Here is a 23,541-nt window from a genome sequence, read left to right as displayed (position 1 = left end):
GGTAACTCCTTGGGTGTACCAGTCAGTGTATGTGTTTCCTCCTCTGCCGCTCATACCAAAGGTATTGAAGATCATACGGCAAAGAAGAGTAAGAACAATACTAGTGGTTCCGGATTGGCCGAGAAGGACTTGGTATCCGGAACTTCAAGAGATGCTCACGGACGAACCGTGGCCTCTACCTCTGAGAAGGGACCTGCTACAGCAGGGTCCCTGTCTTTTTCAAGACTTACCGCGGCTGCGTTTGACGGCATGGCGGTTGAACGCCAGATCCTAAAAGGGAAAGGCATTCCAGAAGAAGTCATTCCTACCTTGATTAAGGCACGGAAGGAAGTCACCGTGAAACATTATCACCGCATTTGGCGAAAATATGTAGCGTGGTGCGAGGATCGGAGGGTTCCGACGGAGGAATTCCAACTGGGTCGTTTCCTACATTTCCTGCAATCAGGATTATCTATGGGTCTCAAATTGGGATCCATTAAGGTTCAAATTTCGGCCCTGTCAATATTCTTCCAAAAAGAATTGGCCTCTGTCCCTGAGGTCCAGACTTTTGTCAAGGGAGTACTGCATATACAGCCTCCTGTGGTGCCTCCGGTGGCACCGTGGGATCTAAATGTAGTTTTAGATTTCCTCAAATCCCATTGGTTTGAACCATTGAAAAAGGTGGATTTGAAATATCTCACATTGAAAGTGACTATGTTACTAGCCCTGGCCTCTGCCAGGAGAGTATCTGAATTGGCGGCTTTATCTTATAAAAGTCCTTATCTAATCTTCCATTCGGATAGGGCAGAACTGCGGACTCGTCCGCATTTTCTCCCTAAAGTGGTATCAGCATTTCATCTGAACCAACCTATTGTGGTGCCTGCGGCCACTAGCGACTTGGAGGACTCCAAGTTGTTGGACGTTGTCAGAGCCTTAAAAATATACATTGCAAGGACGGCTGGAGTCAGAAAATCTGACTCGCTGTTTATATTGTATGCACCCAACAAGTTGGGCGCACCTGCTTCTAAGCAGTCGATTGCTCGTTGGATTTGTAACACAATTCAACTTGCACATTCTGTGGCAGGCCTGCCACAGCCTAAAACTGTAAAAGCCCACTCCACAAGGAAGGTGGGCTCATCTTGGGCGGCTGCCCGAGGGGTCTCGGCATTACAACTCTGCCGAGCAGCTACGTGGTCGGGGGAGAACACGTTTGTAAAATTTTACAAATTTGATACCCTGGCAAAGGAGGACCTGGAGTTCTCTCATTCGGTGCTGCAGAGTCATCCGCACTCTCCCGCCCGTTTGGGAGCTTTGGTATAATCCCCATGGTCCTTTCAGGAACCCCAGCATCCACTTAGGACGATAGAGAAAATAAGAATTTACTTACCGATAATTCTATTTCTCGGAGTCCGTAGTGGATGCTGGGCGCCCATCCCAAGTGCGGATTATCTGCAATACTTGTACATAGTTATTGTTAACTAATTCGGGTTATTGTTAAGGAGCCATCCTTAAGAGGCCCTTTCTGTTGTCATACTGTTAACTGGGTTTAGATCACAAGTTGTACGGTGTGATTGGTGTGGCTGGTATGAGTCTTACCCGGGATTCAAAATGCCTCCCTTATTGTGTATGCTCGTCCGGGCACAGTACCTAACTGGAGTCTGGAGGAGGGTCATAGGGGGAGGAGCCAGTGCACACCACCTGACCTAGTAAAGCTTTACTTTTTTGTGCCCTGTCTCCTGCGGAGCCGCTATTCCCCATGGTCCTTTCAGGAACCCCAGCATCCACTACGGACTCCGAGAAATAGAATTATCGGTAAGTAAATTCTTATTATTTCATATACACCTTATACACACAGCCTGAAGGTCATTTAATACAATATTTTTAATAACTGTGTATTAAACAAAGTTTGTGTACATTGAGTCATCAAAAAACAAAGGTTTCACTATCTCACTCTCATTCAAAAATGTCCGTATTTCGGAATATTCCGTATTTCGGAATATTTGGATATGGGATACTCAACCTGTATATACATTTTATGTGCACATTCATTACAGAGATTGTAATGTGTCATACAGTACAATAATATTTCTTTTTGTATGACATATTATTCATAATGTTGAAAACATGGATTAGACCAGGCAGTGTGTATTAACCTTTATTTGTAGCCTATATAGTGGCAGCATATTCCATTGTGTTTTACAATTGGGACTTAACAATAGTAAAACGAGACTGGGCATTAATAGACAGGAAAAAGATGCAAGTGGGCCAGTTTACAATATGTAGGGAAATAGGAATTTGATACATGAGGATTAAGGGCTACGCATTCAAAATTGGCCCAGCCAGATTGCAAAGGTTCTTTGTGGCCTGTGTGATCCATTAACACAACAGTGTTGGCCTTGGGTCAGAGGGTTGTGCGAGTTTAGAAAGAGAACACATGTAAGTGTGGTGTTTTTTTTGGTGAACTGTGTAGAGGTAGAATAGTTTATGGAGGCTATGGGGTATAATCAATTAGTGCCAAATTTTCCGACAGTCGGAAAATCGTCACTAATTCGACCTTGGTGTATTATTTATTTGCCCGTTTTTTTAATCCATTTTCACCCATACCTTCTCGTTTTTTGTTGAATCGGCATGGATGAAAACGGCCCCAAAAACTGTCAAACGCCCGCACATTCGACAGAACACGTGGATCGGCAGCGAATTCGCTGATCCATGTGGCTTTTGCCCGTGCAGATTTTGAAACCAGTCGAAAAAACAGCACGGGCATTGAATAGGTTGAATGTAAATTCGACCTAAAAACTGGCGAAAAGTGCAGTTTTTTTGACTGGTCGAAATAACGGAACTAATTGAATACCCCCTTTAGTAGGTGGTTCAGTCATTTTGATACGCCTGAGAGATTTTGGTAGCGGCTAGAACCTTTCCATGGAAGTGTCTGTTTTTGCCATTGACATAAACATACACATACTGTACAGAGCGTTTTTGAAAATGTGTTATGTGTGATGTTCAAGGCATTGGCCATCCCAATGTGTCAATCCATTGTAAGGGGCTGTGAGAGGAGTTTAGAAAGAGTAGTTTTGAAGCGCAAGAAGGTGTTTTATCATTGGGAATGTTGAAATTGCTCAGAGAAATGTATAACCACTTAACTTGCTAATATTTAACCACTAAGGTGATTATTTTTCCCTTCCAAATCGTTCATAATTTATTTATTTTTTGAATTTAATATAGTTTAAAAAGTATTCTTTTAAATATTTTATAATATGCACATCTGCAGAACGTATCTCCTCGTCAAAAGCAGTGCCAGTTGCATGTGGGCTGACCATGCCAGTTAAAGGCATGGTCAGCAATTAAGTGCTGTTTTTTGACCAGTCAAAAAAACTGCAGTAATTCGACACAGGGTATTCAATTGCGGGCGTTTTCGATTTTGAATCCATTTTCGCCCATGCCGTTTCAAAGTTGTCGTTTTTTGGTCGATTCGCCATGGGTGAAAATTGCACCAAAAATGGGTGAAAACGCCCACGAATTTGCCAAAACATGTGTATTGGCGGCAAATTCGCCGATACACGTGGTTTTCGACAGTGCCGGATTTTTCGACCAGTCGAAAAAAACCGCACAGGCCTTGAATAGGTTAAATGTAAATACGGGCGAAAACTGCAGGTTTTTTTTTCAACTGGTTGAAAAAATTTCACTAATTGAATAACCCCCATAGTGGTATTAAATTTATTTTTAATCAAGAACATCTATTTATTGTTATTATGGACATGTTGTCTTTTTGCTGATTAACTTTGTGCCATATGGTTACAGTTGCTCTTTTATTTATCCATAGGTATTGGTATGGACACATGCGTTATTCCCTTAAGACACGGTGGCCTTTCTCTTGTTCAAACTACAGACTATATTTATCCCATTGTAGATGACCCTTATATGATGGTAAGTATAAAAAAAGCTGCTGTATTCAACAACAATGTAATTACGTGGCAGTTTATAAAATGAGCGATTTATATTCATATTTGCTAAGGTGGGTAACATGCAGGAACTATTTTCAAAGTTCCTTCATGTTGTGTGATAATTCATAACATCCCTTAGTGGTTAAGAGTACTCAGAACAATGCTTCATGCACAATGCTTGTTTAGGTGACTACATGTCAGTCTAATAATATACCTATTGTGGGAATTTATGGTTTATTTACTGAAGATCACGATAGCTATCAGCTACATTGTAACATAGTTGTTAAGGTTGAAAAAAGACAGTTTGTCCATAGAGTTCAACCTATATTTAATTATAGAGGTTGTATCCCTGGATTTCTTTTTCAGCTAAAAATGTGTCCAACCCTTTTTTAAACTTATCAATTGAGTCAGCCAAGACGACCTTCTCCGGCAGAGAATTTTCCTCTAACCTTAGGGGGTGACCACATGTTCTGTGAACAGATCTCTTGATAAACAGATCGCCTGATAATTCCCTATATTGCCCCTCAATGTATGTATGAATATTAATCAAATCTCCTCTTAGTCGCCTCTTTTGTAATGTAAACATATGTAACCTGGTTAACCTTTCATTATAGTCCAACGACTCTATGCTCTTAACCAATTTGGTAGCTCTGCTTTGAACTTTTTAGAGTTCTAATATGTCTATTTTTTATTATAGTGAGGTGCCCAGAACTGCACACAGTACTCCAAATGTGGCCGTACCAATGATTTATATAGTGGCAGGATTACACTTTCTTCCCTTGTCTCCAACCCCTGTTTTATGCATGCTAATTCCTAATTAGCCTTTGCTACTGCTACTGCATACTCACTCTGGGCTCTATTACTAAGTCTATTGTCGATGAGTACCCCCAAATCTTTCTCCATTACTGATACGCCTACCATTTCCCCATTTAATTTGTAAATTGCATGTTTGTTCTTTGCCCCAAAATGCATAACTTTACATTTCTCTATATGAAACCTCATACCCCACTTTTCGGCCCATACTTCCAATTTGATTAAGTTATTCTGTAGACAGCCAACTACTCTAACTGTTTTGATTGTTTTATGTAGTTATCACACTATCATCTGCGAAAATGGACACTTTGCTCTCAAGACCGTTTCCCAGGTCATTTTATGAATATGTTAAATAGAAGAGGCCCTAGTACAGACCCTTGAGGTACACCACTTAATACTTTAGCCCAGTTGGAATACTTACCATTGACCACAACTCTCTGTTTTCTATTTTCCAACACATTTTTGACCCAAGTACAAATTGTATTTCCTAGACCAATCTCTCTTAGTTTATGTATCAACCTCATTTGCGGTACTGTGTCAAAGGCTTTAGCAAAATCTAAAAATACCACATCCACTGCATTTCCCTGGTCCAGGTTTGCACTTAATTCCTCATAGAAGCTAATTCAATTTAAGCTAGGTTTCCCTTCAGTATTTGCTTGCTATAACTTCTGTATGTGAAAACTGATTGGTTGTGGTTTAATGGATTGTATGCTGCGCCACCCTTCTATCTACATTGGGTGTTTTTGTTTGTTTAGAACTGGTGATGTTGCCTATAGCAATCGATCAGATTCTATGTATTACCTTCTAGAAGCAGCTAGATAAATGTTAAGTAGAATCTAATTGGTTGCTATTGGCAACATTACCAGTTCTAAAAAAAAAAAGCTCCCACTTTTTAGTAAATTTACCCTTTAGACATTTAGTTGAAGCAAAGACAGGTACAGCTGTATAAAAATAATTTATAATAAAATAATAATTTCATCAGTCCATATGCCTTTTGTTTATAAATATGTCTGTTCAGTGTAAAGGTGCATACACACGGTGAGATTTTGGCTATCTTCGATTTTGACTATGCGATATTGATTGTGTGCTTGTGATATTGGCTATGTGTGATTTTGGCTATGGCCGATTTTGACTATACTTTAGTACTAGATAGACTGTGCAGGTAAGTCAATTTTGACTTTCTAACCTTGCGATACTGACCCGTGGGACCGCGAATCGGTCCCGCAAGCTGTGTACACACGTGCAATATCCTTGCGATTTTGACTATATAGTCAAAATCGCAAGGATATATCGCACTTGTGTATGTACCTTAAGGCATGGTCTTTTATGATGAGGGTTTTCTTATGACAACAGTCCCATGCAGTTGCACTTGCTGCGGACATTTTACTTGGGTGTGAGATAAAGTTTTCTGTAGATCTCATGCAATTCAAAATCCGCTTATCCCTGCAAATCTGACCAGTTCATGGGGAGATCTAGTAGACATTTTTGTGGGGTTTTTACTTCCATGTCATAATGATTTTTTCTTTTAACAGTTAAAATCAAATATCCATATTAGTTGATGAGTAGGCACATCATCATGTGGGCTTAGAAAGGTTACGTTTATGGTATGACAAGTCCATCAAGTTATTATTAATTTTTTTCCCCAAGACTTTTCAAATATAAAAAAGTATTAAGGATGCCTAGATACCAGATTCACTTTGTTCTTTTTATTTTGAACTGGAGAAGTTATACTGTAGTTGTGCAGTAAAATGTACAGAGTAAGGTGTATTTTAAGTTAGCGGTTAATTGACGACCCCCCTCCCTCCAACCCTTGCCTCAATGTGTGTCATAGCGTGAGCTGCCAGGTCCCGTGCAACTCTTGCTAGTGTCCGGCATTTCTTTTATTTAATTTTTGCCGTAAATGCATCTTTGTCGCAACTCGATGTGATTAGGATGCACCAGCAGACTGTGCTGATTAATTTGATGTGAGTTTATACACGGAACACCATGGAACTTGTATAGGAACAAAGCTGTAGCTGCTACATTGTAACACTTCGTATACAGATTCAGGGACGCCGTCAAATTTACAAGTGTTGCACATCAATGAATTAGCACAGTCCCCTGGTGTGTCCTAGCTGCAACGCGTTGCGACTAAGACGCATTTTCTGCAAAAAAGACGCCCAGCACTAGCAGAGTCTCACGGAACCTAGTGCTTTAAGAGGTGCTGTTTGGCGCTACTGCAGCAATGATGTTTGAGGACGCATCTGTATGTACAGTATGTATGCGTGTTTTGTGTTTATGTATAAATTCATACATTTGTATAGGTATTTAAGTTTTGATTAAATTATTTAAGCTTGTAACCCATATATAATGATGATTTGTTAATCAAGAACTACTTGAGTGCTTTTCTAAAACTATTAAGATTACTTTTTAGATTTTATTCTCTTAACTGCGGCATTCTTCACAAGTGAATATTGTAATTGAGCCACTATGCGTAATATTTTTTTCTTTTTTAGGGAAGGATAGCCTGTGCAAATGTATTAAGTGACCTGTATGCAATGGGTGTAACAGAATGTGACAACATGCTGATGCTCCTTGGTGTCAGTAATAAACTGACTGATCGGGTAGGTACTCTTATTACATTTGTCACATAGACAAACAGATGCAATCAGTACTAAGCTGATTAAACACAGTTCACAGTAGATATCCACTTGATATATGGTTTTATTATTTTAACACCGAAACAAAAATAATCTTTATAATAAATTATAAATACCATAAAGTTAACGATTGTGAATAGAGGAGGCCCACACCTCTAATGTATCATGTGTCAAGTATTCTTTGCGAAAAGCAATTGATTTTTCAGAACATGGTCTCGTGGAACTTTCATTTCAGATGAATGCAATTTTTACCTGCATTATAGGTTTCTGTGGAAGTAAGCAAACAATTCTAGTTGTTACAGTCAAGACATTCGATACTGTTGCTTGCTTAAAATAATAGACTATTGAAAGCTAGGCAGCTACAGTAAGGTACAGACCTCCGCTAGATAGATTATATATAGTGCCTTCCGTGGATACTCCCGGCATGGGATCCTGTCTCTCTCTCTCTCTCTCTCTGTCTCTGTCTCTCTCTCTCTCTCTCTGTCTCTGTCTCTGTCTCTGTGTATATGTGTTAATTATACTCTTATGATAATATCTGTCCGGTATTATATATGACCCTAAATGTATTGACGTTTTCTTGCTTGCTTATTAAACTTGCACATTTTTACACTTGCTTTGTCCTAGTGTTTCCTTTCTTACCACTTCCGTAAAATTTAAACTAATGTATTTATATTTCAATGCACACTATCTACAAAGAGTACATTGGGCAAATACTGCATGCTCTTACGTACTACACATACTTACTGGCCATCGCTATTCGTTACATACACTGTGTCAGCTCTAAATCTGGTTGTGCAATTTAAATTTTCCACCCTGTGGCACATTTGTTTTTTCCATCTGCAAATTCCAGTAGCTATATTTGCTCCTAACACTACATTGGCCCCAATATGTACTTCCAACACTGTTCGAAAGCAATAAAATGGCATGTTTCATGGTTTTATTTAAGTATTAATGGCTTTGCAAGCTGGCACTACTATTTTAGGGTAGGACTGGACAAATATTCTTCTCCATGGTAACTGAAAACTTGTGGCAAGAGTCAAAGTGACACTGGCAATGATATGTAACTAAGAAGAGCTAGCCAGCTTGACTACCTTAGGCCTCTTAAACACGCTTGTTTAAACACTAACCTTAACTTACACTGCAAGTGCTACCTAAATGTTAATAAAAGACCTTTTCTATTACATGTTCATACTTTGCATACACATGTTCCAGATGTGTTTGTTTTCTTTTGTTTTTAATTCTGTTTGTGTATTCTTAGCATGTCTTTACTCTTTAAAGAAGTCCATTATCTTCACATTATGTACATATCCACGAGATTGTTGAGCGCAAGTTGTATCAACATTGTGCTGTATTTTTCCTATTTACACCCAACAGGATGAATTATGTTAATTGTAGAACCCAATTGAAATGAAGTGGCTTTTGAAATAAATAGGCTACTTGTATAAATGAAACAGCTCACATTCATTTTTATTTACCTTAACAGACATTCATTAATCTATAGATGTATGACCAAACTAGGCATTGCCAAAAGCTCCAGTAATCACTTCTGTAGTGGTTGTGGAGGGTTGGCATTGTTATTTAGGGTTCTGTGTGGGGCATAGTATGAAACTAATGTTGGGACTATAGCTAAATACCCTGGCTATATAATTTGCAGTTCATTTGAGCTGTGTATAATATATATATAATTCCCTTACTCTGTTAGCATATGCCAAGCATCAATACCTTTTGCTAAAATTTGGCTTCCCAGTTCTTGGCTCTATTAGCATTAAGGAATTTGTCCAGGCCTGCTTTAGAGGACTATGGGAGTTACTGAGGTTTGTTAGCAATTGGGCAAAACCATGTTGCACTGCAGGTGAGTCAGAGAGAGTTAAATTTGGGTGTGGTGTGTTGTTTCTGTGCAGGGTAAATACTGACTGCTTAATTTCTACACTGCAATTTAGATATTTGTTTGAACACACCTCACCTAAAGGCCCATACACACTAAACGACCCCCACCGACACCGATTTTGGCAGCGGCGGGGTGCCAGCATCGGCAAGTGCATACACATTTGCTGATGCCAGCGGGGAAGGGAGTGGCGGGGGGAATGACGCCGCTGTCATTAACGTTGACCTTCCTCGTCTGTACATGTTCAGACGAGGGAGGGGGTCGTTAACGATACGTGGGAGCATGCATCTTTATCGACATTGAGTGTACACAGTAGACGAGATTGTACAAGATCTCGCTCAGATTGGCCCTACTGACCAATATCTCTGACTCTCTCGTCTAGTGTGTATGGGCCTTTACTCTCTGCACATTTTACATCTGCCCCATCTGCAGTGCAACATGGTTTTTCCCGATTACTAAATTTTTTGGTTTGCTACCACACTGATTAAGGCATAGCAACTTGATTGAAATGAGACTTGCAGCGCCCAAACCCCTAGAGTTTGCATACTGCTGTGCAGGACTTCATTTATTGAAATGTTTAATTTGCCTACTGTATTTCTGAAACTTTTGTATGATCCACATTTGTAGATATCCATAACATCAGCTCTTTCAGTAACTATTAAATCTACCATGACCTTACCTGAATTGGCACTGATCCCAAATGGGAATAGAGAGAACCAGCCATAAATAATAATAAATGATGGGACAAAGTTATCAGCTACATGTTGATACATACAGCTATTGTAATCTATCAACTTTCTTGTGCAGAAACTGCAAGTATTGCTTGTGTGTGTGTGTGTTAATTTGTGATCACACCAATCTTTATTCAGTTGCCATTAACTAAAACTTACAATAATAAAAGCGTTTATCCAGCATACACAATGAATATCACAATGCGTGTCATGTCACTTAGAGTGGTATTTGTTCTAATTATTTGCATATATTTTAATTTTGCATCCTAGGAAAGAGACAAGGTGATGCCTCTTATCATTCAGGGCTTCAAGGATGCTGCAGAAGAAGCAGGGACTTCAGTTACAGGAGGCCAGACCGTATTAAACCCTTGGGTAGTTCTAGGAGGAGTAGCCACAACGGTCTGTCAGCCTAATGAATTTATCATGTGAGTTACTGAATGAGTTGCAATACTACAGAGGAATAAAACTCGATGTTTGTTATGTACCGTAACTTTTATATGTAATAGCTCCACACACAAATATTAAAGTGCCGTTTTATGATGCAAATCCGAGTCCTATAAGGTTACTTACCTGGGATGCTCTGTACATACTATGATGGTCACCTCTGACATCTTCTGCTTGCTCTCCACTGCTCACCCTGCTGCATATTACTGCTACGGGACTGGACTAGACACTCGCTGTCAGCCTGAAATGAGTCTCGAGCCATGGGGAGTGCATCATACTACATTTATCAACTGTCCTAGGTTTATTATTTTTATTAAGGCTATGTTTTATTATATTAGCTTTATTTCACATTTCTCTTACGTCCTAGAGGATGCTGGGGACTCCGTAAGGACCATGGGTATAGACGGGCTCCGCAGGAGACATGGGCACTCTAAGACTTTAGATGGGTGTGAACTGGCCCCTCCAACTATGCCCCTCCTCCAGACCTCAGTTAGATCCTGTGACCAGAGGAGACTGGATGCACTGCAGGGGAGCTCTACTGAGTTTCTCTGAAAAGACTTTTGTTAGGTTTTTTATTTTCAGGGAGCACTGCTGGCAACAGGCTCCCTGCTTCGTGGGACTGAGGGGAGAGAAGCAGACCTACTTTACTGATAGGCTCTGCTTCTTAGGCTACTGGACACCATTAGCTCCAGAGGGTCGGAACACAGGTGTCGTCCTCGCTGTTCGTCCCGCAGCCGCGCTGCCGTCCTCCTCACAGAGCCGGAAGATAGAAGCCGGGTAAGTATATGAAGTAAGAAGACAACAAAGGCGGAAGAAGACTTCAGTTCTTCAGAGAGGTACCGCGCAGCGGTTGCGCTGCGCGCCATTGCTCCCACACACACACAGGCACAGCAAGGGTGCAGGGCGCAGGAGGGGCGCCCTGGGCAGCAATAATTACCTCACATAACACTGGCACCATTGTTAGATACTGCGGAGGCAGTATATTATTAAACCCCCGCCAGTTAAAAAAAAAAAAATGAACGGGACCGAAGCCCGCCGTCGAGGGGGCGGGGCTTGATCCTCCAGCACTAACCAGCGCCATTTTCTCCACAGCATGCTGCAGAGAAGCTGCTCCCGGACTCTCCCCTGCTGAACCAAGTAACGGGACAAAAAACGAGGGGGCACATTTATTTGGCGCAAATCATATATATAAAAAAGCGCTGTATAGGCTGGGACTGTGTTTTCAGTGTCTAGTGGCGCTGGGTGTGTGCTGGCATACTCTCTCTCTGTCTCTCCAAAGGGCCTTATTGGGGGGCTGTCCCCATATTCATATATCCCAGTGTGTGTGGGGGTGTCAGTACGTGTGTGTCGACATGTCTGAAGCGGAAGGCTCGTCTAGGGAGGATGCAGAGCAGATGGTGGGGGTGTCTCCATCGGCACAGCCGACACCTGATTGGTTGGACATGTGGAATGTGTTAAATGCTAATGTGACTTTATTACATAAGAGATTGGACAAAGCAGAGTCCAAGGACAAAGCAGGGAGTCAATCCATGGCTTTGACTGTGTCACAAGACCCTTCAGGATCCTATAAACGTCCCTTTTCCCAGGTAGCAGACACTTATACCGACACGGATTCTGACTCCAGTGTCGACTATGATGATGTGAGGTTGCACCCAAGAGTGGCCAAGAGTATTCAATATGATTATTGCAATAAAAGATGTATTACATATCTCAGAGGACCCTTCTGTCCCTGACACGAGGGTCTGCATGTTTAAGGGAAAGAAACCTGAGGTAACGTTTCCCCCATCTCATGAGTTGAACGCTTTATTTGAAAAGGCTTGGGAAACTCCAGACAAGAGACTGCAGGTTCCCAAGAGAATTATTATGGCGTATCCTTTCCCCTCAAAGGACAGGTTATGGTGGGAATCCTCGCCCACGGTGGACAAGGCCTTGACGCGCTTATCCAAAAGGGTGGTGCTACCGTCCCCGGACACGGCAGCCCTAAAGGATCCTGCGGATCGCAGGCAGGAAACTACCTTAAAATCAATTTACGCGCATACGGGAGCCCTACTCAGGCCTGCAGTAGTGTCGGCATGGGTTGGTAGCGCAATTGCAGCGTGGGTAGATAACTTGTCATCGGACATTAACACCTTGGATAAGGATAGTATTTTGTTGACCTTGGGTCACATTAAGGACGCAGCGTTATATATGAGAGAGGCTGCGAGAGATATTGGGCTGTTGGGTTCAAGAGCCAATGCCATGGCAGTTTCTGCTAGAAGGTCCCTGTGGACCCGTCAATGGACAGGTGATGCTGATTCAAAGAGATATATGGAGGCTTTGCCTAACAAGGGTGAAGTTTTATTTGGGGAGGGCCTCGCGGACCTGGTTTCCACAGCTACCGCGGGTAAGTCTTCTTTTTTGCCTTATGTTCCCCCACAGCAAAAGATAATACCTCAATACCAGATGCAGTCCTTTCGGTCGCATAAGTTCAGAAAGGGTCGGGGCTCTTCCTTCCTCTGTAGAGGTAGAGGGAAAAGAACACCAGCTACGGGTAGTAAATCCTCCCTGGCCTCTACAAAATCCACCGCATGACGCTGGGGCTCCGCTGCGGGAGTCCGCACCGGTGGGGGCACGTCTTCGTCTCTTCAACCAGGTCTGGGTTCAGTCGGATTTGGATCCTTGGGTGATTGAAATTGTATCCCAAGGCTACAAACTGGAGTTCGAAGATGTGCCTCCACACCGATTTTTCAGATCGGCCTTGCCAGCTTCTCCCCCAGAGAGGGAAACCGTTTCAGCTGCCATACCAAAACTGTGTCAACAGCAGGTGATTATCAAGGTTCCCCAAGGGCAACAGGGGAAAGGGTTTTATTCAACTCTGTTTGTGGTCCCGAAGCCGGATGGCTCGGTCAGACCAATTCTGAATCTAAAATCCCTAAACCTATATTTGAAAAGGTTCAAATTCAAGATGGAATCTCTACGGGCAGTGATCTCCAACCTCGAAGGGGGGGATTTTATGGTGTCACTAGACATAAAGGATGCTTACCTTCATGTCCCCATATATCCTCCTCATCAGGCGTACCTGAGATTCGCTGTACAGGATTGTCATTACCAGTTTCAGACGTTGCCGTTTGGGCTTTCCACGACCCCGAGAATTTTCACCAAGGTGATGGCGGAAATGATGGTGCTCCTGCGCAAGCAGGGGGTCACAATTATCCCATACTTGGACGATCTCCTGATAAAGGCAAGATCGAGAGATCAGTTACTAAATAGCGTGTCTCTCTCCCTGAGAGTACTACAACAACACGGCTGGATTCTAAATCTACCGACGTCGCAGTTGGTTCCGACAACTTGGCTGTCATTTTTGGGCATGGTTCTGGACACGGAAAAAAAGAGGGTTTTTCTCCCAATGGAAAAAGCCCAGGAACTCCAGAGCATGGTCAAGGACCTGCTGAAACCAAAAAGAGTGTCAGTTCATCAATGCGCTCGAGTATTGGGAAAAATGATGGCGGCCTATGAGGCCATTCCGTTCGGCAGGTTCCATGCAAGAACTTTTTTCAGTGGGACCTTCTGGACAAGTGGTCAGGGTCCCATCTACAGATACATCAGAGGTTAAGCCTGTCCCTCAAGGCCAGGGTCTCTCTCCTGTGGTGGCTCCAGAGTGCTCACCTTCTAGAGGGTCGCAGGTTCGGCATTCAAGATTGGGTTCTTGTGACCACGGACATGAGCCTCCGAGGATGGGGAGCTGTCGCACAAGGAAGACATTTTCATGGAATATGGTCAAGCCAGGAGGCTTGTCTACACATCAGTGTGCTGGAATTAAGGGCCATATACAACAGCCTGCAACAGGCCGAGAGTTTTTCTTCGCAACCTACCCGTTCTGATCCAATCAGACAACGTCACAGCCGTGGCGCATGTAAACCGCCAGGGCGGGACAAGGAGCAGAGCAGCAATGGCAGAAGCCACCAGGATTCTTCGCTGGGCGGAAAATCATGTAAGCGCTCTGTCAGCTGTCTTCATTCCGGGAGTGGACAACTGGGAAGCAGACTTCCTCAGCAGACACGATCTCCATCCAGCAGAGTGGGGACTTCATCAAGAGGTCTTTGCAGAGATAACAAGTCGTTGGGGACTTCCTCAAATAGACATGATGGCGTCACGCCTCAACAAAAAGCTTTGGACGTATTGTTCCAGGTCAACGGACCCTCAGGCAGTGGCGGTGGACGCACTAGTGACACCGTGGGTGTTTCAGTCGGTCTATGTGTTCCCTCCACTTCCACTCATCTCAAAAATATTGAGAATCATAAGACGAATAAGAGTGCAGACAATACTCATTGTTCCAGATTGGCCTCGAAGGGCCTGGTATTCAGATCTTCAGGAAATGAGCGCGGAAGATCCGTGGCCTCTTCCTCCCAGGGAGGACCTGTTGCAACAGGGGCCCTGTGTGTTTCAAGACTTACCGTGGTTACGTTTGACGGCATGGCGGTTGAACACCAAATCCTAGCTAGGAAAGGTATTCCGGGGGAAGTCATCCCTACGCTAATCAAAACTAGGAAGGAGGTAACGGCGAAGCACTATCACCGTATCTGGAGGAAATATATTTCTTGGTGTGAGGCCAAGCATGCTCCTACGGAAGATTTTCAGCTGGGGCGTTTTCTCCACTTTCTACAGACAGGAGTGGATATGGGCCTTAAGTTAGGCTCCATTAAGGTGCAGATTTCGGCCTTATCTATATTCTTTCAGAAGGAATTGGCTTCTCTCCCAGAAGTCCAGACTTTTGTAAAGGGAGTGCTACACATCCAACCTCCTTTTCAGCCCCCAGTGGCACCGTGGGACCTTAACGTGGTGTTACGGTTCCTTAAATCACAGTGGTTTGAACCTCTTCAAACGGTGGAGTTAAAATTTCTCACTTGGAAAGTGGTCATGTTGTTGGCCTTGGCATCTGCGAGGCGGGTGTCCGAATTGGCGGCTTTGTCTCACAAGAGCCCCTATCTGATTTTCCATGTGGATCGAGCGGAGTTGAGAACTCGTCCTCAATTTCTACCTAAGGTGGTTTCGTCGTTCCATATGAACCAACCTATTGTGGTGCCTGTGGCTACGGGTGGAGGATTCCAAGTCCCTTGATGTAGTCAGGGTCTTAAAAATTTATGTAGCCAGGACGGCTCGAGTTAGGAAAACAGAGGCACTGTTTGTCCTGTATGCGGCCAACAAGGTTGGCGCTCCTGCTTCTAAGCAGACTATTGCTCGCTGGATCTGTAACACGATTCAGCAGGCTCATTCTATGGCAGGATTGCCGTTACCAAATTCGGTAAAGGCCCATTCCACTAGGAAGGTGGGCTCTTCTTGGGCGGCTGCCCGAGGCGTCTCGGCATTACAGCTGTGCCGAGCAGTTACTTGGTCGGGTTCAAACACTTTTGCAAAATTCTACAAGTTTGATACCCTGGCTGATGAGGACCTCATGTTTGCTCAATCGGTGCTGCAGAGTCATCCGCTCTCTCCCGCCCGGTCTGGAGCTTTGGTATAATCCCCATGGTCCTTACGGAGTCCCCAGCATCCTCTAGGACGTAAGAGAAAATAAGATTTTAAACCTACCGGTAAATCTTTTTCTCCTAGTCCGTAGAGGATGCTGGGCGCCCGTCCCAGTGCGGACAATTTCTGCAAGGCTTGTATATAGTTGTATATAGTTGTTGCTTACATAAGGGTTATGTTACAGTTGTGATCAGTCTCTGGCTGATGCTGTTTTATTCATACTGTTAACTGGTTTGGTATATTCCATGTTGTACGGTGTGTATGGTGTGGGCTGGTATGTATCTCGCCCTTAGATTAACAAAAATCCTTTCCTCGTACTGTCCGTCTCCTCTGGGCACAATTCTTTAACTGAGGTCTGAAGGAGGGGCATAGAGGGAGGGGCCAGTTCACACCCATCTAAAGTCTGAGTGCCCATGTCTCCTGCGGAGCCCGTCTATACCCATGGTCCTTACGGAGTCCCCAGCATCCTCTACGGACTAGGAGAAAAAGATTTACCGGTAGGTTTAAAATCTTATTTTTTCATCCATTCCAAGGGACAGTGGCAAGTAGAAGGTGCCAAACCAAGATCAGGCACAAATAAAAACAAAACTTGTTTAAAGCATAACTCTTCCCGTTATAGCCCACAGAGGCCAAAATAATTTTCTGTTCTGTGTTTTTTTTTTTTTTTTTTTACCCTAGTAGCAGTTTACTATCTTGAATCCAGCTTCAGTTTGTTTTAATGTACTTTGGACTTCTTTATGGTATTCTGCTGGAGAGGAGCAGGTAGGATCACTCTGCTGTGCCCTCCCCTGTAGGTGGTTGCTTTTCAAGAGCGAGTCCATTTTGGGTCCCCCTGGTGAAGGGGGTGGAGGTTCTGGGGGATCTGACTTGGAGGACCCTGAGAGTTGGGAGGATATTTCTCCCAGTAGGTATGAAGTGGAGAATTTGGTGTTACTCATCCATCAGACCTTAATCTTTAAGAACCTAGGTGAACAAGAAGTTCCCTTGGTCTCTCTGCTAAAGAGGACATAAAAACAGGCTGTGTTCTTGCCATCCATTTGACACTTGACTCTTTTGACGGCATGGCAGAGGCTAGATAGGTAGTACCAGGTACCATAAAGATGTACTACTTTGCATGTGACTGAGTAGGTAGAATATTTCTCCCCAGGTAGACACCCAAGGCCTCCACCATTCCTGATTCAGTATCCTTTAATGACAGTTTGGATGAGAGGTGTTTGGGGTCAGTTAAATCTATTTTGTAACCTCAACGGCTTCTTGGGTTAATGAGCTATCTAACACATGGGTAGAACGGGTACGCTCTTTCCTTCATGAAGTGTCCTCCCGGACAATTCTTCCCTACTACTCCGTCGCCAGGCCCCGGCAAAGCCCAAGCACTGACGGGAGTCTTGTGATCCCTACTGCAGTCAGGTGTCATCCCTGTGCCGCGACTTCAGCAGGGTCAGGTGTTCTAGTCTACACACTTTTTAGTTCAGAAGCCAAATGGGTCATACCGTTCCATTCTGAACCTGGAGTTACTGAACAAGAACATCAAGGTCCCCAAGTTCCCTATGGAAACACTACGTTACATTGTCCTGCTATGCGACCTGGAGACTATATGATCTCCCTGGATATACAGGATGCGTACCTTCATGTACCTATAGCACCCTGTCATCAACAACATCTTCGCTTTGCTGTCCTGCACAGCATTTCCAATTCCAGGCCCTCCCTTCCGACTGTCCACAGCCACCAGGGGGTTCACTAAGCTCATGGCAGTGATGGCGGCCCATCTTCGGATACAGGGAATTCGGGTACTACCTTACTCAGACTTCTTTTGGCGCAGTCTCCAACGGTGTTGGAACGTCACCTACAACAGACTGTGTCCTTCCTACAAAATCATAGACGAAAAATCAACTGACCCAAGTCCTCGCTCATCCCATCTTAGAGGATGCTGCATGCCAGTGTACAATGTATCTTCCTTCCTCAGGACAAGCTTGTAATGTTGCAGTTGCGCATACACAAACTACTTCACAGTCCAAGGGTCTCGGTTCATGCAGCAAAGCAGACCCTAGGCTCCATGGTCTCAGTGTTTGACATGGTAGAATACGCCCAATTTCATTCCAGGCCTCTTCAATTCCTGATAATCATGGAATGGATGGGGTTACCAACGCAGATCAAGTACCAGACCTTGATTCTGCACCGATCTCTTCGGGCGTCTCTTTCATGATGGCTACGACAAGGGCCGGCCGTTCTGGATTCCGCACTGGACACTCCTCACCACAGACACCAGACTCAGGGGTCGGGAGCTGTTACGGGCAGTCACTCCTTTCAGGGAAGCTGGTATCTGACTGAAAGGGATCTCCCAATCAATGTCCTGGAACTTCGAGCTGTTTACTGCGCCCTTCAAATGGCCCAGGGGTGCACCAGTATAAAAACAATCGGGCAACACCACTGCAGTGGCCTATATAAATCGTCAGGGTGGCACTCGCAGTGTGACAGCGATGCAAGAGGTGACCTAGATTCTAATTGGATGCAACTTCTAGCCGTCAAGTCCTCCTTTCAATTTAGGAGCGTTCTCTCCCTATTACAACTGCTTAGGGACATCCCAAGGCTAACCCTGTGGAGACCATGGACCCGAAGAAGAAAAGAAAGAGTTATGGTAAAACTTACCTTCGTTAACTGTATTTCTCTGAGGTCCATGGGATCCATAGGGCGCCCACCATGATGCACCACGCTTCAATGGGTTGCCTTTGCGGTCACCAGTTCCCTTTTCTTCTCTATGAGTGTGTGATTTCTGTGTGTTCCATACTTTCTTCTCTCCTTTCTCCAGCTTATGCTTTAGGCTTGTAAACTAAAACTGAAGTGCCTGAGCATGGGGGCTGTGTATGAAGGGAGAGGAGCCCTGTGCATCGTGGGAGGATCACAAAGTTTTATTGTTCGGTGCCAGTCCTGGTCTCCATCAGATCATACCCAAGGTTCACCCTGTGGATCCCATGGACCTCGAAGAAAAAGAGTTAATGAAGGTAATTTTTTATTTTTTTTACCATAAATCTTTCTTTCTCTTACATTCTAGAGGATACTGTGGTCCATTTAGTACCATGGGGTATAGACGGGTCCACTAGGAGCCATGAGCACTTTAAGAATTTTATAGTGTGGGCTGGCTCTTCCCTCTATGCCCCTCCTACCAGACTCAGTTTAGAAAATGTGCCCGGAGGAGCCGGTCACGCTGAAGGAAGCTCCTGAAGAGTTTTCTGCATTTATTTTCTGTTTGTTATTTTCAGGCAGGGCTGGTTGGCACCAGCCTGCCTGCTTCGTAGGACTTAGGGGGGGACGGCCCAACCTCTTGAAGGGTTAATGGCCCCGTTCCCCGCTGACAGGATACTGAGTTCCTGAGGGAACTATTCGCAAGCCCCACCACGGCGAGCGTGCATTCCCGCAGCACGCCGCCACCCCTATCAGAGCCAGAAGAATTTAGAGTGGTGAGTTCTGAGCCGGCGTCCCGGTTATCGGGGCGCTGGCCATTGTGGCTACACGAGGGTATGGAGACGCACTGCTTCAGACACCGTACACAACTGCATCTCAGTACACTGTACACAGTACCCAAACTGGTAAACACAGCCTTAAAACGGTTCTGCTCCATTTTAAGCAAAAAAATTACTTCAGCCAGTATAAAAAAAGCGAGAAGACCGTGCACCATTGAAGGGGCGGGGCTTCACTATGAGAGGATCCAGCAGCTCACCAGCGCCATTTTCCCTCTGCAGTGGACACAGATGCTGACTGACAGGGACGAGCAGCTCCTCCGGTGTGACTCCAAATTACCTCAGCGGTACCAGGGGGTCATAGCAGGGGGGGGGGAGCGACTATTAGTGTACTAAGTCCCCTATCAGGGTACTTAGTCTGCGACCCGGCTAAGTTTGGCATTAGCTGTAAGGGCGCTGTGGGGTCTGGCACCAAACAACTCTGTGTCTCCCTGAAGAGCTGTTTGTGGGTTATTTGTGCTTAACCTTTTCCTGTGTGGGTGTGCTGTCACATTTACATTGTCAGGCAAAGAGTGTGTTTCTTGTACAGCAGAGTGTTCCTCTTCACCAGGGGGCTTACTACTGGGTACTCAGGGTTCACAGAATAGCAGGGCTGAACCAGAGTGGGTTAATTCTCTTAGAGGGATGATCTCCACTTTTTCTACAAAATTGTCCCACAATAAGAAAGATGCAATTCTTAAACAGACTGTGGATGAGATTATGAACAGAGACTCAGTCCCCAAAACAGCGTCTCAATCCCCTCCCATTTGTCCACAAAAGCGATCTCTGGCCCATATCCTGCAGTCTGACTCTGACGCTGACAGGTCAGACATGGAGGAGGGGGAGGATGCAACTCTGTCACAGGGAATAGAGGCTATCAGAGATGTTCTGCATATTCCTGATAAGGTGTCAGAGGAGTGTGAGGACTCTTATTTTAATGTAAAAAAGAAGTCCTCGGTTACTTTTCCTGTGTTAAAGAAATTGAATACCCTGTTTGAAGAACCATGGGTTAATCCTGATAAGACGTTTCAGATCCCTAAAAGTTTGCTCTCATCTTTTCCTTTTCCTCTGGAGGATAGGAAAAAATGGGAAAATCCACCGATAATGGACGCATCAGTCTCTAGACTGTCACATAAAATTGTATTGCCTGTCCCTGGGGCAGCCTCCCTGAAAGACATGGCTGATCGTAAAATTGAGACTACACTGAAATCATTGTACACAGCTGCTGGGGTGGCCCAAAGACCCAATATTGCATGTGCGTGGATCACTAAAGCCATTGCTAAATGGTCAAGTAACCTAATTGAGGGGTTAGATTCCTTATCTAGTGGGGATGTTGTCTTATTCCTGCAGCATATACAGGACTGGTTGAAGCCATAAAGGAAATAGGCGTGCTTAACGCACACACCACCACTATGGTATTTTCGGCACACAGGGACTTGTGGCTTCACCAGTGGACTGCTGACGCAGACTCCAGAAAAGGCGTGGAAAGCCTACAATTCTCAAGAGAGGCCTTGTTTTGAGATGAATTAGACAAATGGATCTCCACAGCTACTGCGGCTACGTTTATGTATCTTCCTTCCGCAGCCCCCCCTACCAAGAAGACTTATTCAGCTTCTAAGTTACAGTCCTTTCGGACGGGCAAGTTCAAGGGAAAATCCAGAGGTGCTTCTACGTCCTCAAGCGGCGCAAGAGGTAAACCATGCAAACCAGCCACAGCAGGTGCTCAGGAACAGAGCTCAGGCTCTGCTTCCTCAAAGACTTCAGCATGACGGTGGACTGCAATGCCTGGAAGGCTGTCAGGTGGGAGCCCGACTACAATTCTAAAGTCAACTCTGGTCAAATTCGTGCCAGGATCCATGGGTCATAGATCTTATTTCCCAGGGCTACAGACTGGAGTTCCAAAAGCTCCCACCTCACAGATTCTTCAAATCAGGCTTGCCAGTTTTACAAGAGGCAAGTATAAGGTTACAGCATGCCATCCAAAAACTGGTACAGACTCAGGTCATAAAATCTATGTTTAACTATTGCATTTTAAACAACACAAGTCGCCGGTACCCTTATTCCCCCCATTTCTATACATTTCCCAGCAGTACTGTACCAGGACTGCATTCTTAAGGGTTGGCAGACACCTTCTAGCGAGGTTACGTGTGTTTTATCAGCAATTTTGTTTTATATATTTTATATATTTTACTGAGAACCCACCTCACAAGTGGCGCTGTGTCATTCCATTTTTTTCGCATTGTTTCAGTTCCACCTCAGTACAAAGGGTACTGTTCCAACTTGTTCGTAGTACTGAAGCCGGACGGTTCAGTAAGAGCAATTCTGAACCTCAACTCTTTGAACCCGTACTTACGAGTGTTCAAATTCAAGATGGAGTCTCTGAGAGCGGTGATTCTCAGGTCTGAAGGAGGGGGAATTCCTAGTGTCTCTGGATATCAAGGATGCGTACCTTCATATTTCGATCTGGCCGCCTCATCAGGCTTATCTCCAGTTTGCACTGCAAGACTGTCACTACCAGTTCCAGGCCCTGCCATTTGGTCTCTCCACGGCACCGAGGGTGTTCACCAAGGTGATGGCAGAGATGATGTTTCTACTCCGCAAGCAGGGAGTGAACATAATTCCGTACCTGGACGATCTCCTGATAAAAGCGCCGTCCAGGGAAAGGTTGCTGGACAGCATTGCTCTCTCAACCAAACTCCTCCATGATCACGGGTGGAATCTGAACATTCTGAAATCTCACCTAGAACCAACACGGAGGCTCCCATTCCTAGGAATGATACTGGACACGGAGTCACAAAAGGTGTTCCTTCCATTGGAAAAGGCATTGGTAATCCAGTCGATGGTTCGGGATGTCCTGAAGCCAACCCGGGTGGCGGTGCATCTGTGCATTCGCCTTGTGGGGAAAATGGTGGCCTCTTATGAGGCACTTCAATATGGATTGTTTCACTCAAGATCCTTCCAGCTCGATCTGTTGGACAAATGGTCCGGTTCGCATCTTCACATGCACCAGAGGATCAGTCTGTCGCCAAAGGCTAGGATCTCTCTTCTGTGGTGGCTACAGTCTTCTCACCTCGTCGCAGGATGGATGTTTGGAATTCAGAACTGGATTCTGTTAACCACAGACGCAAGCCTCAGAGGTTGCAGTTTCAGGGAAGATGGTCAAGTCAGGAAGTCATCCTTCCAATCAACATTCTGGAACTCAGGGCCATATACAACGCCCTTTTGCAGGCCAGGAAGGGGGTAACGTCTAAGTCAGGCATGTCCAAACTGCGGCCCTCCAGCTGTTGTGAAACTACATATCCCAGCATACTCTGCACAGTTTTGCTGTCAGAGAATGCTAAAGCTCTGTCAGGGCATGCTGGGATGTGTAGTTTCTCAACAGCTGGAGGGCCGCAGTTTGGACATGCCTGGTCTAAGTATTACCATCGTATTTGGAAGAAATATGTCTCTTGGTGTGAGAGCAGAAATTATTCTGTGGTAGAGTTTCGTCTGGGACGTTTCCTGCTTTATCTGCAGGCAGGCATGGATGTGGACCTGCGTCTGGGCTCCATAAAAGTCCAGATTTCGCCTTGTCCATTTTCTTTCAGAAACAATTGACTTCTCTCCCTGAGGTTCAGACGTTCTTGAAAGGTGTTCTGCACATCCAACCCCCCTTTGTGCCTCCCACGGCACCTTGGGATCTCAATGTGGTGCTACAGTTCCTACAGTTGGACTGGTTTGAACCGTTACAGGAGGTGGACGTAAAATATCTTACGTGGAAGACCGTCACACTGTTGGCCTTGGCTTCAGCCAGACGTGTGTCGGAGCTGGGGGCTTTGTCTCACAAAGTCCCTATTTAATTTTCCATGAGGACAGAGCTGAACTCAGAACAATTTCTTCCTAAAGTGGTGTCCGCATTTCACATCAACCAACCTATAGTGGTTCCGGTTGTCACCGACACCTCTGCTACTTCAAAGTGTTTGGATGTTGTGAGGGCTTTGAAGGTGTATGTGAAAAGAACAGCTCGTCACAGAAAGACAGACTCGCTGTTTGTTCTTTATGATCCCAATAAGATTGGGTGTCCTGCTTCAAAGCAGATAATTGCACGCTGGATCAGACTTACTATCCAGCATG

General features: G+C 44.6%; 1 protein-coding gene across 4 annotated transcripts in view; it reads left to right on the top strand.

The window, feature by feature from the left end:
* The window catches only part of SEPHS1 (selenophosphate synthetase 1), a 223,882-nt gene that overhangs the window by 119,441 nt on the left and 80,900 nt on the right, over nt 1–23,541 (top strand). For all 4 annotated transcript variants that reach the window (XM_063926893.1, XM_063926894.1, XM_063926896.1 and 1 more), the window contains exons 3-5: nt 3,800–3,903; nt 7,229–7,336; nt 10,259–10,413. In XM_063926893.1, the coding sequence (XP_063782963.1) occupies nt 3,800–3,903; nt 7,229–7,336; nt 10,259–10,413 (367 nt within the window). The remainder of the gene's footprint in view (nt 1–3,799; nt 3,904–7,228; nt 7,337–10,258; nt 10,414–23,541) is intronic.

The sequence above is a fragment of the Pseudophryne corroboree genome, chromosome 6 (genome assembly GCF_028390025.1).
Source record: "Pseudophryne corroboree isolate aPseCor3 chromosome 6, aPseCor3.hap2, whole genome shotgun sequence".
Classification (NCBI taxonomy): Eukaryota; Metazoa; Chordata; class Amphibia; order Anura; family Myobatrachidae; genus Pseudophryne; species Pseudophryne corroboree.
The sequence above is the reverse complement of the archived record's forward strand: the minus strand, read 5'-3'. Positions and strand labels throughout refer to the sequence as shown.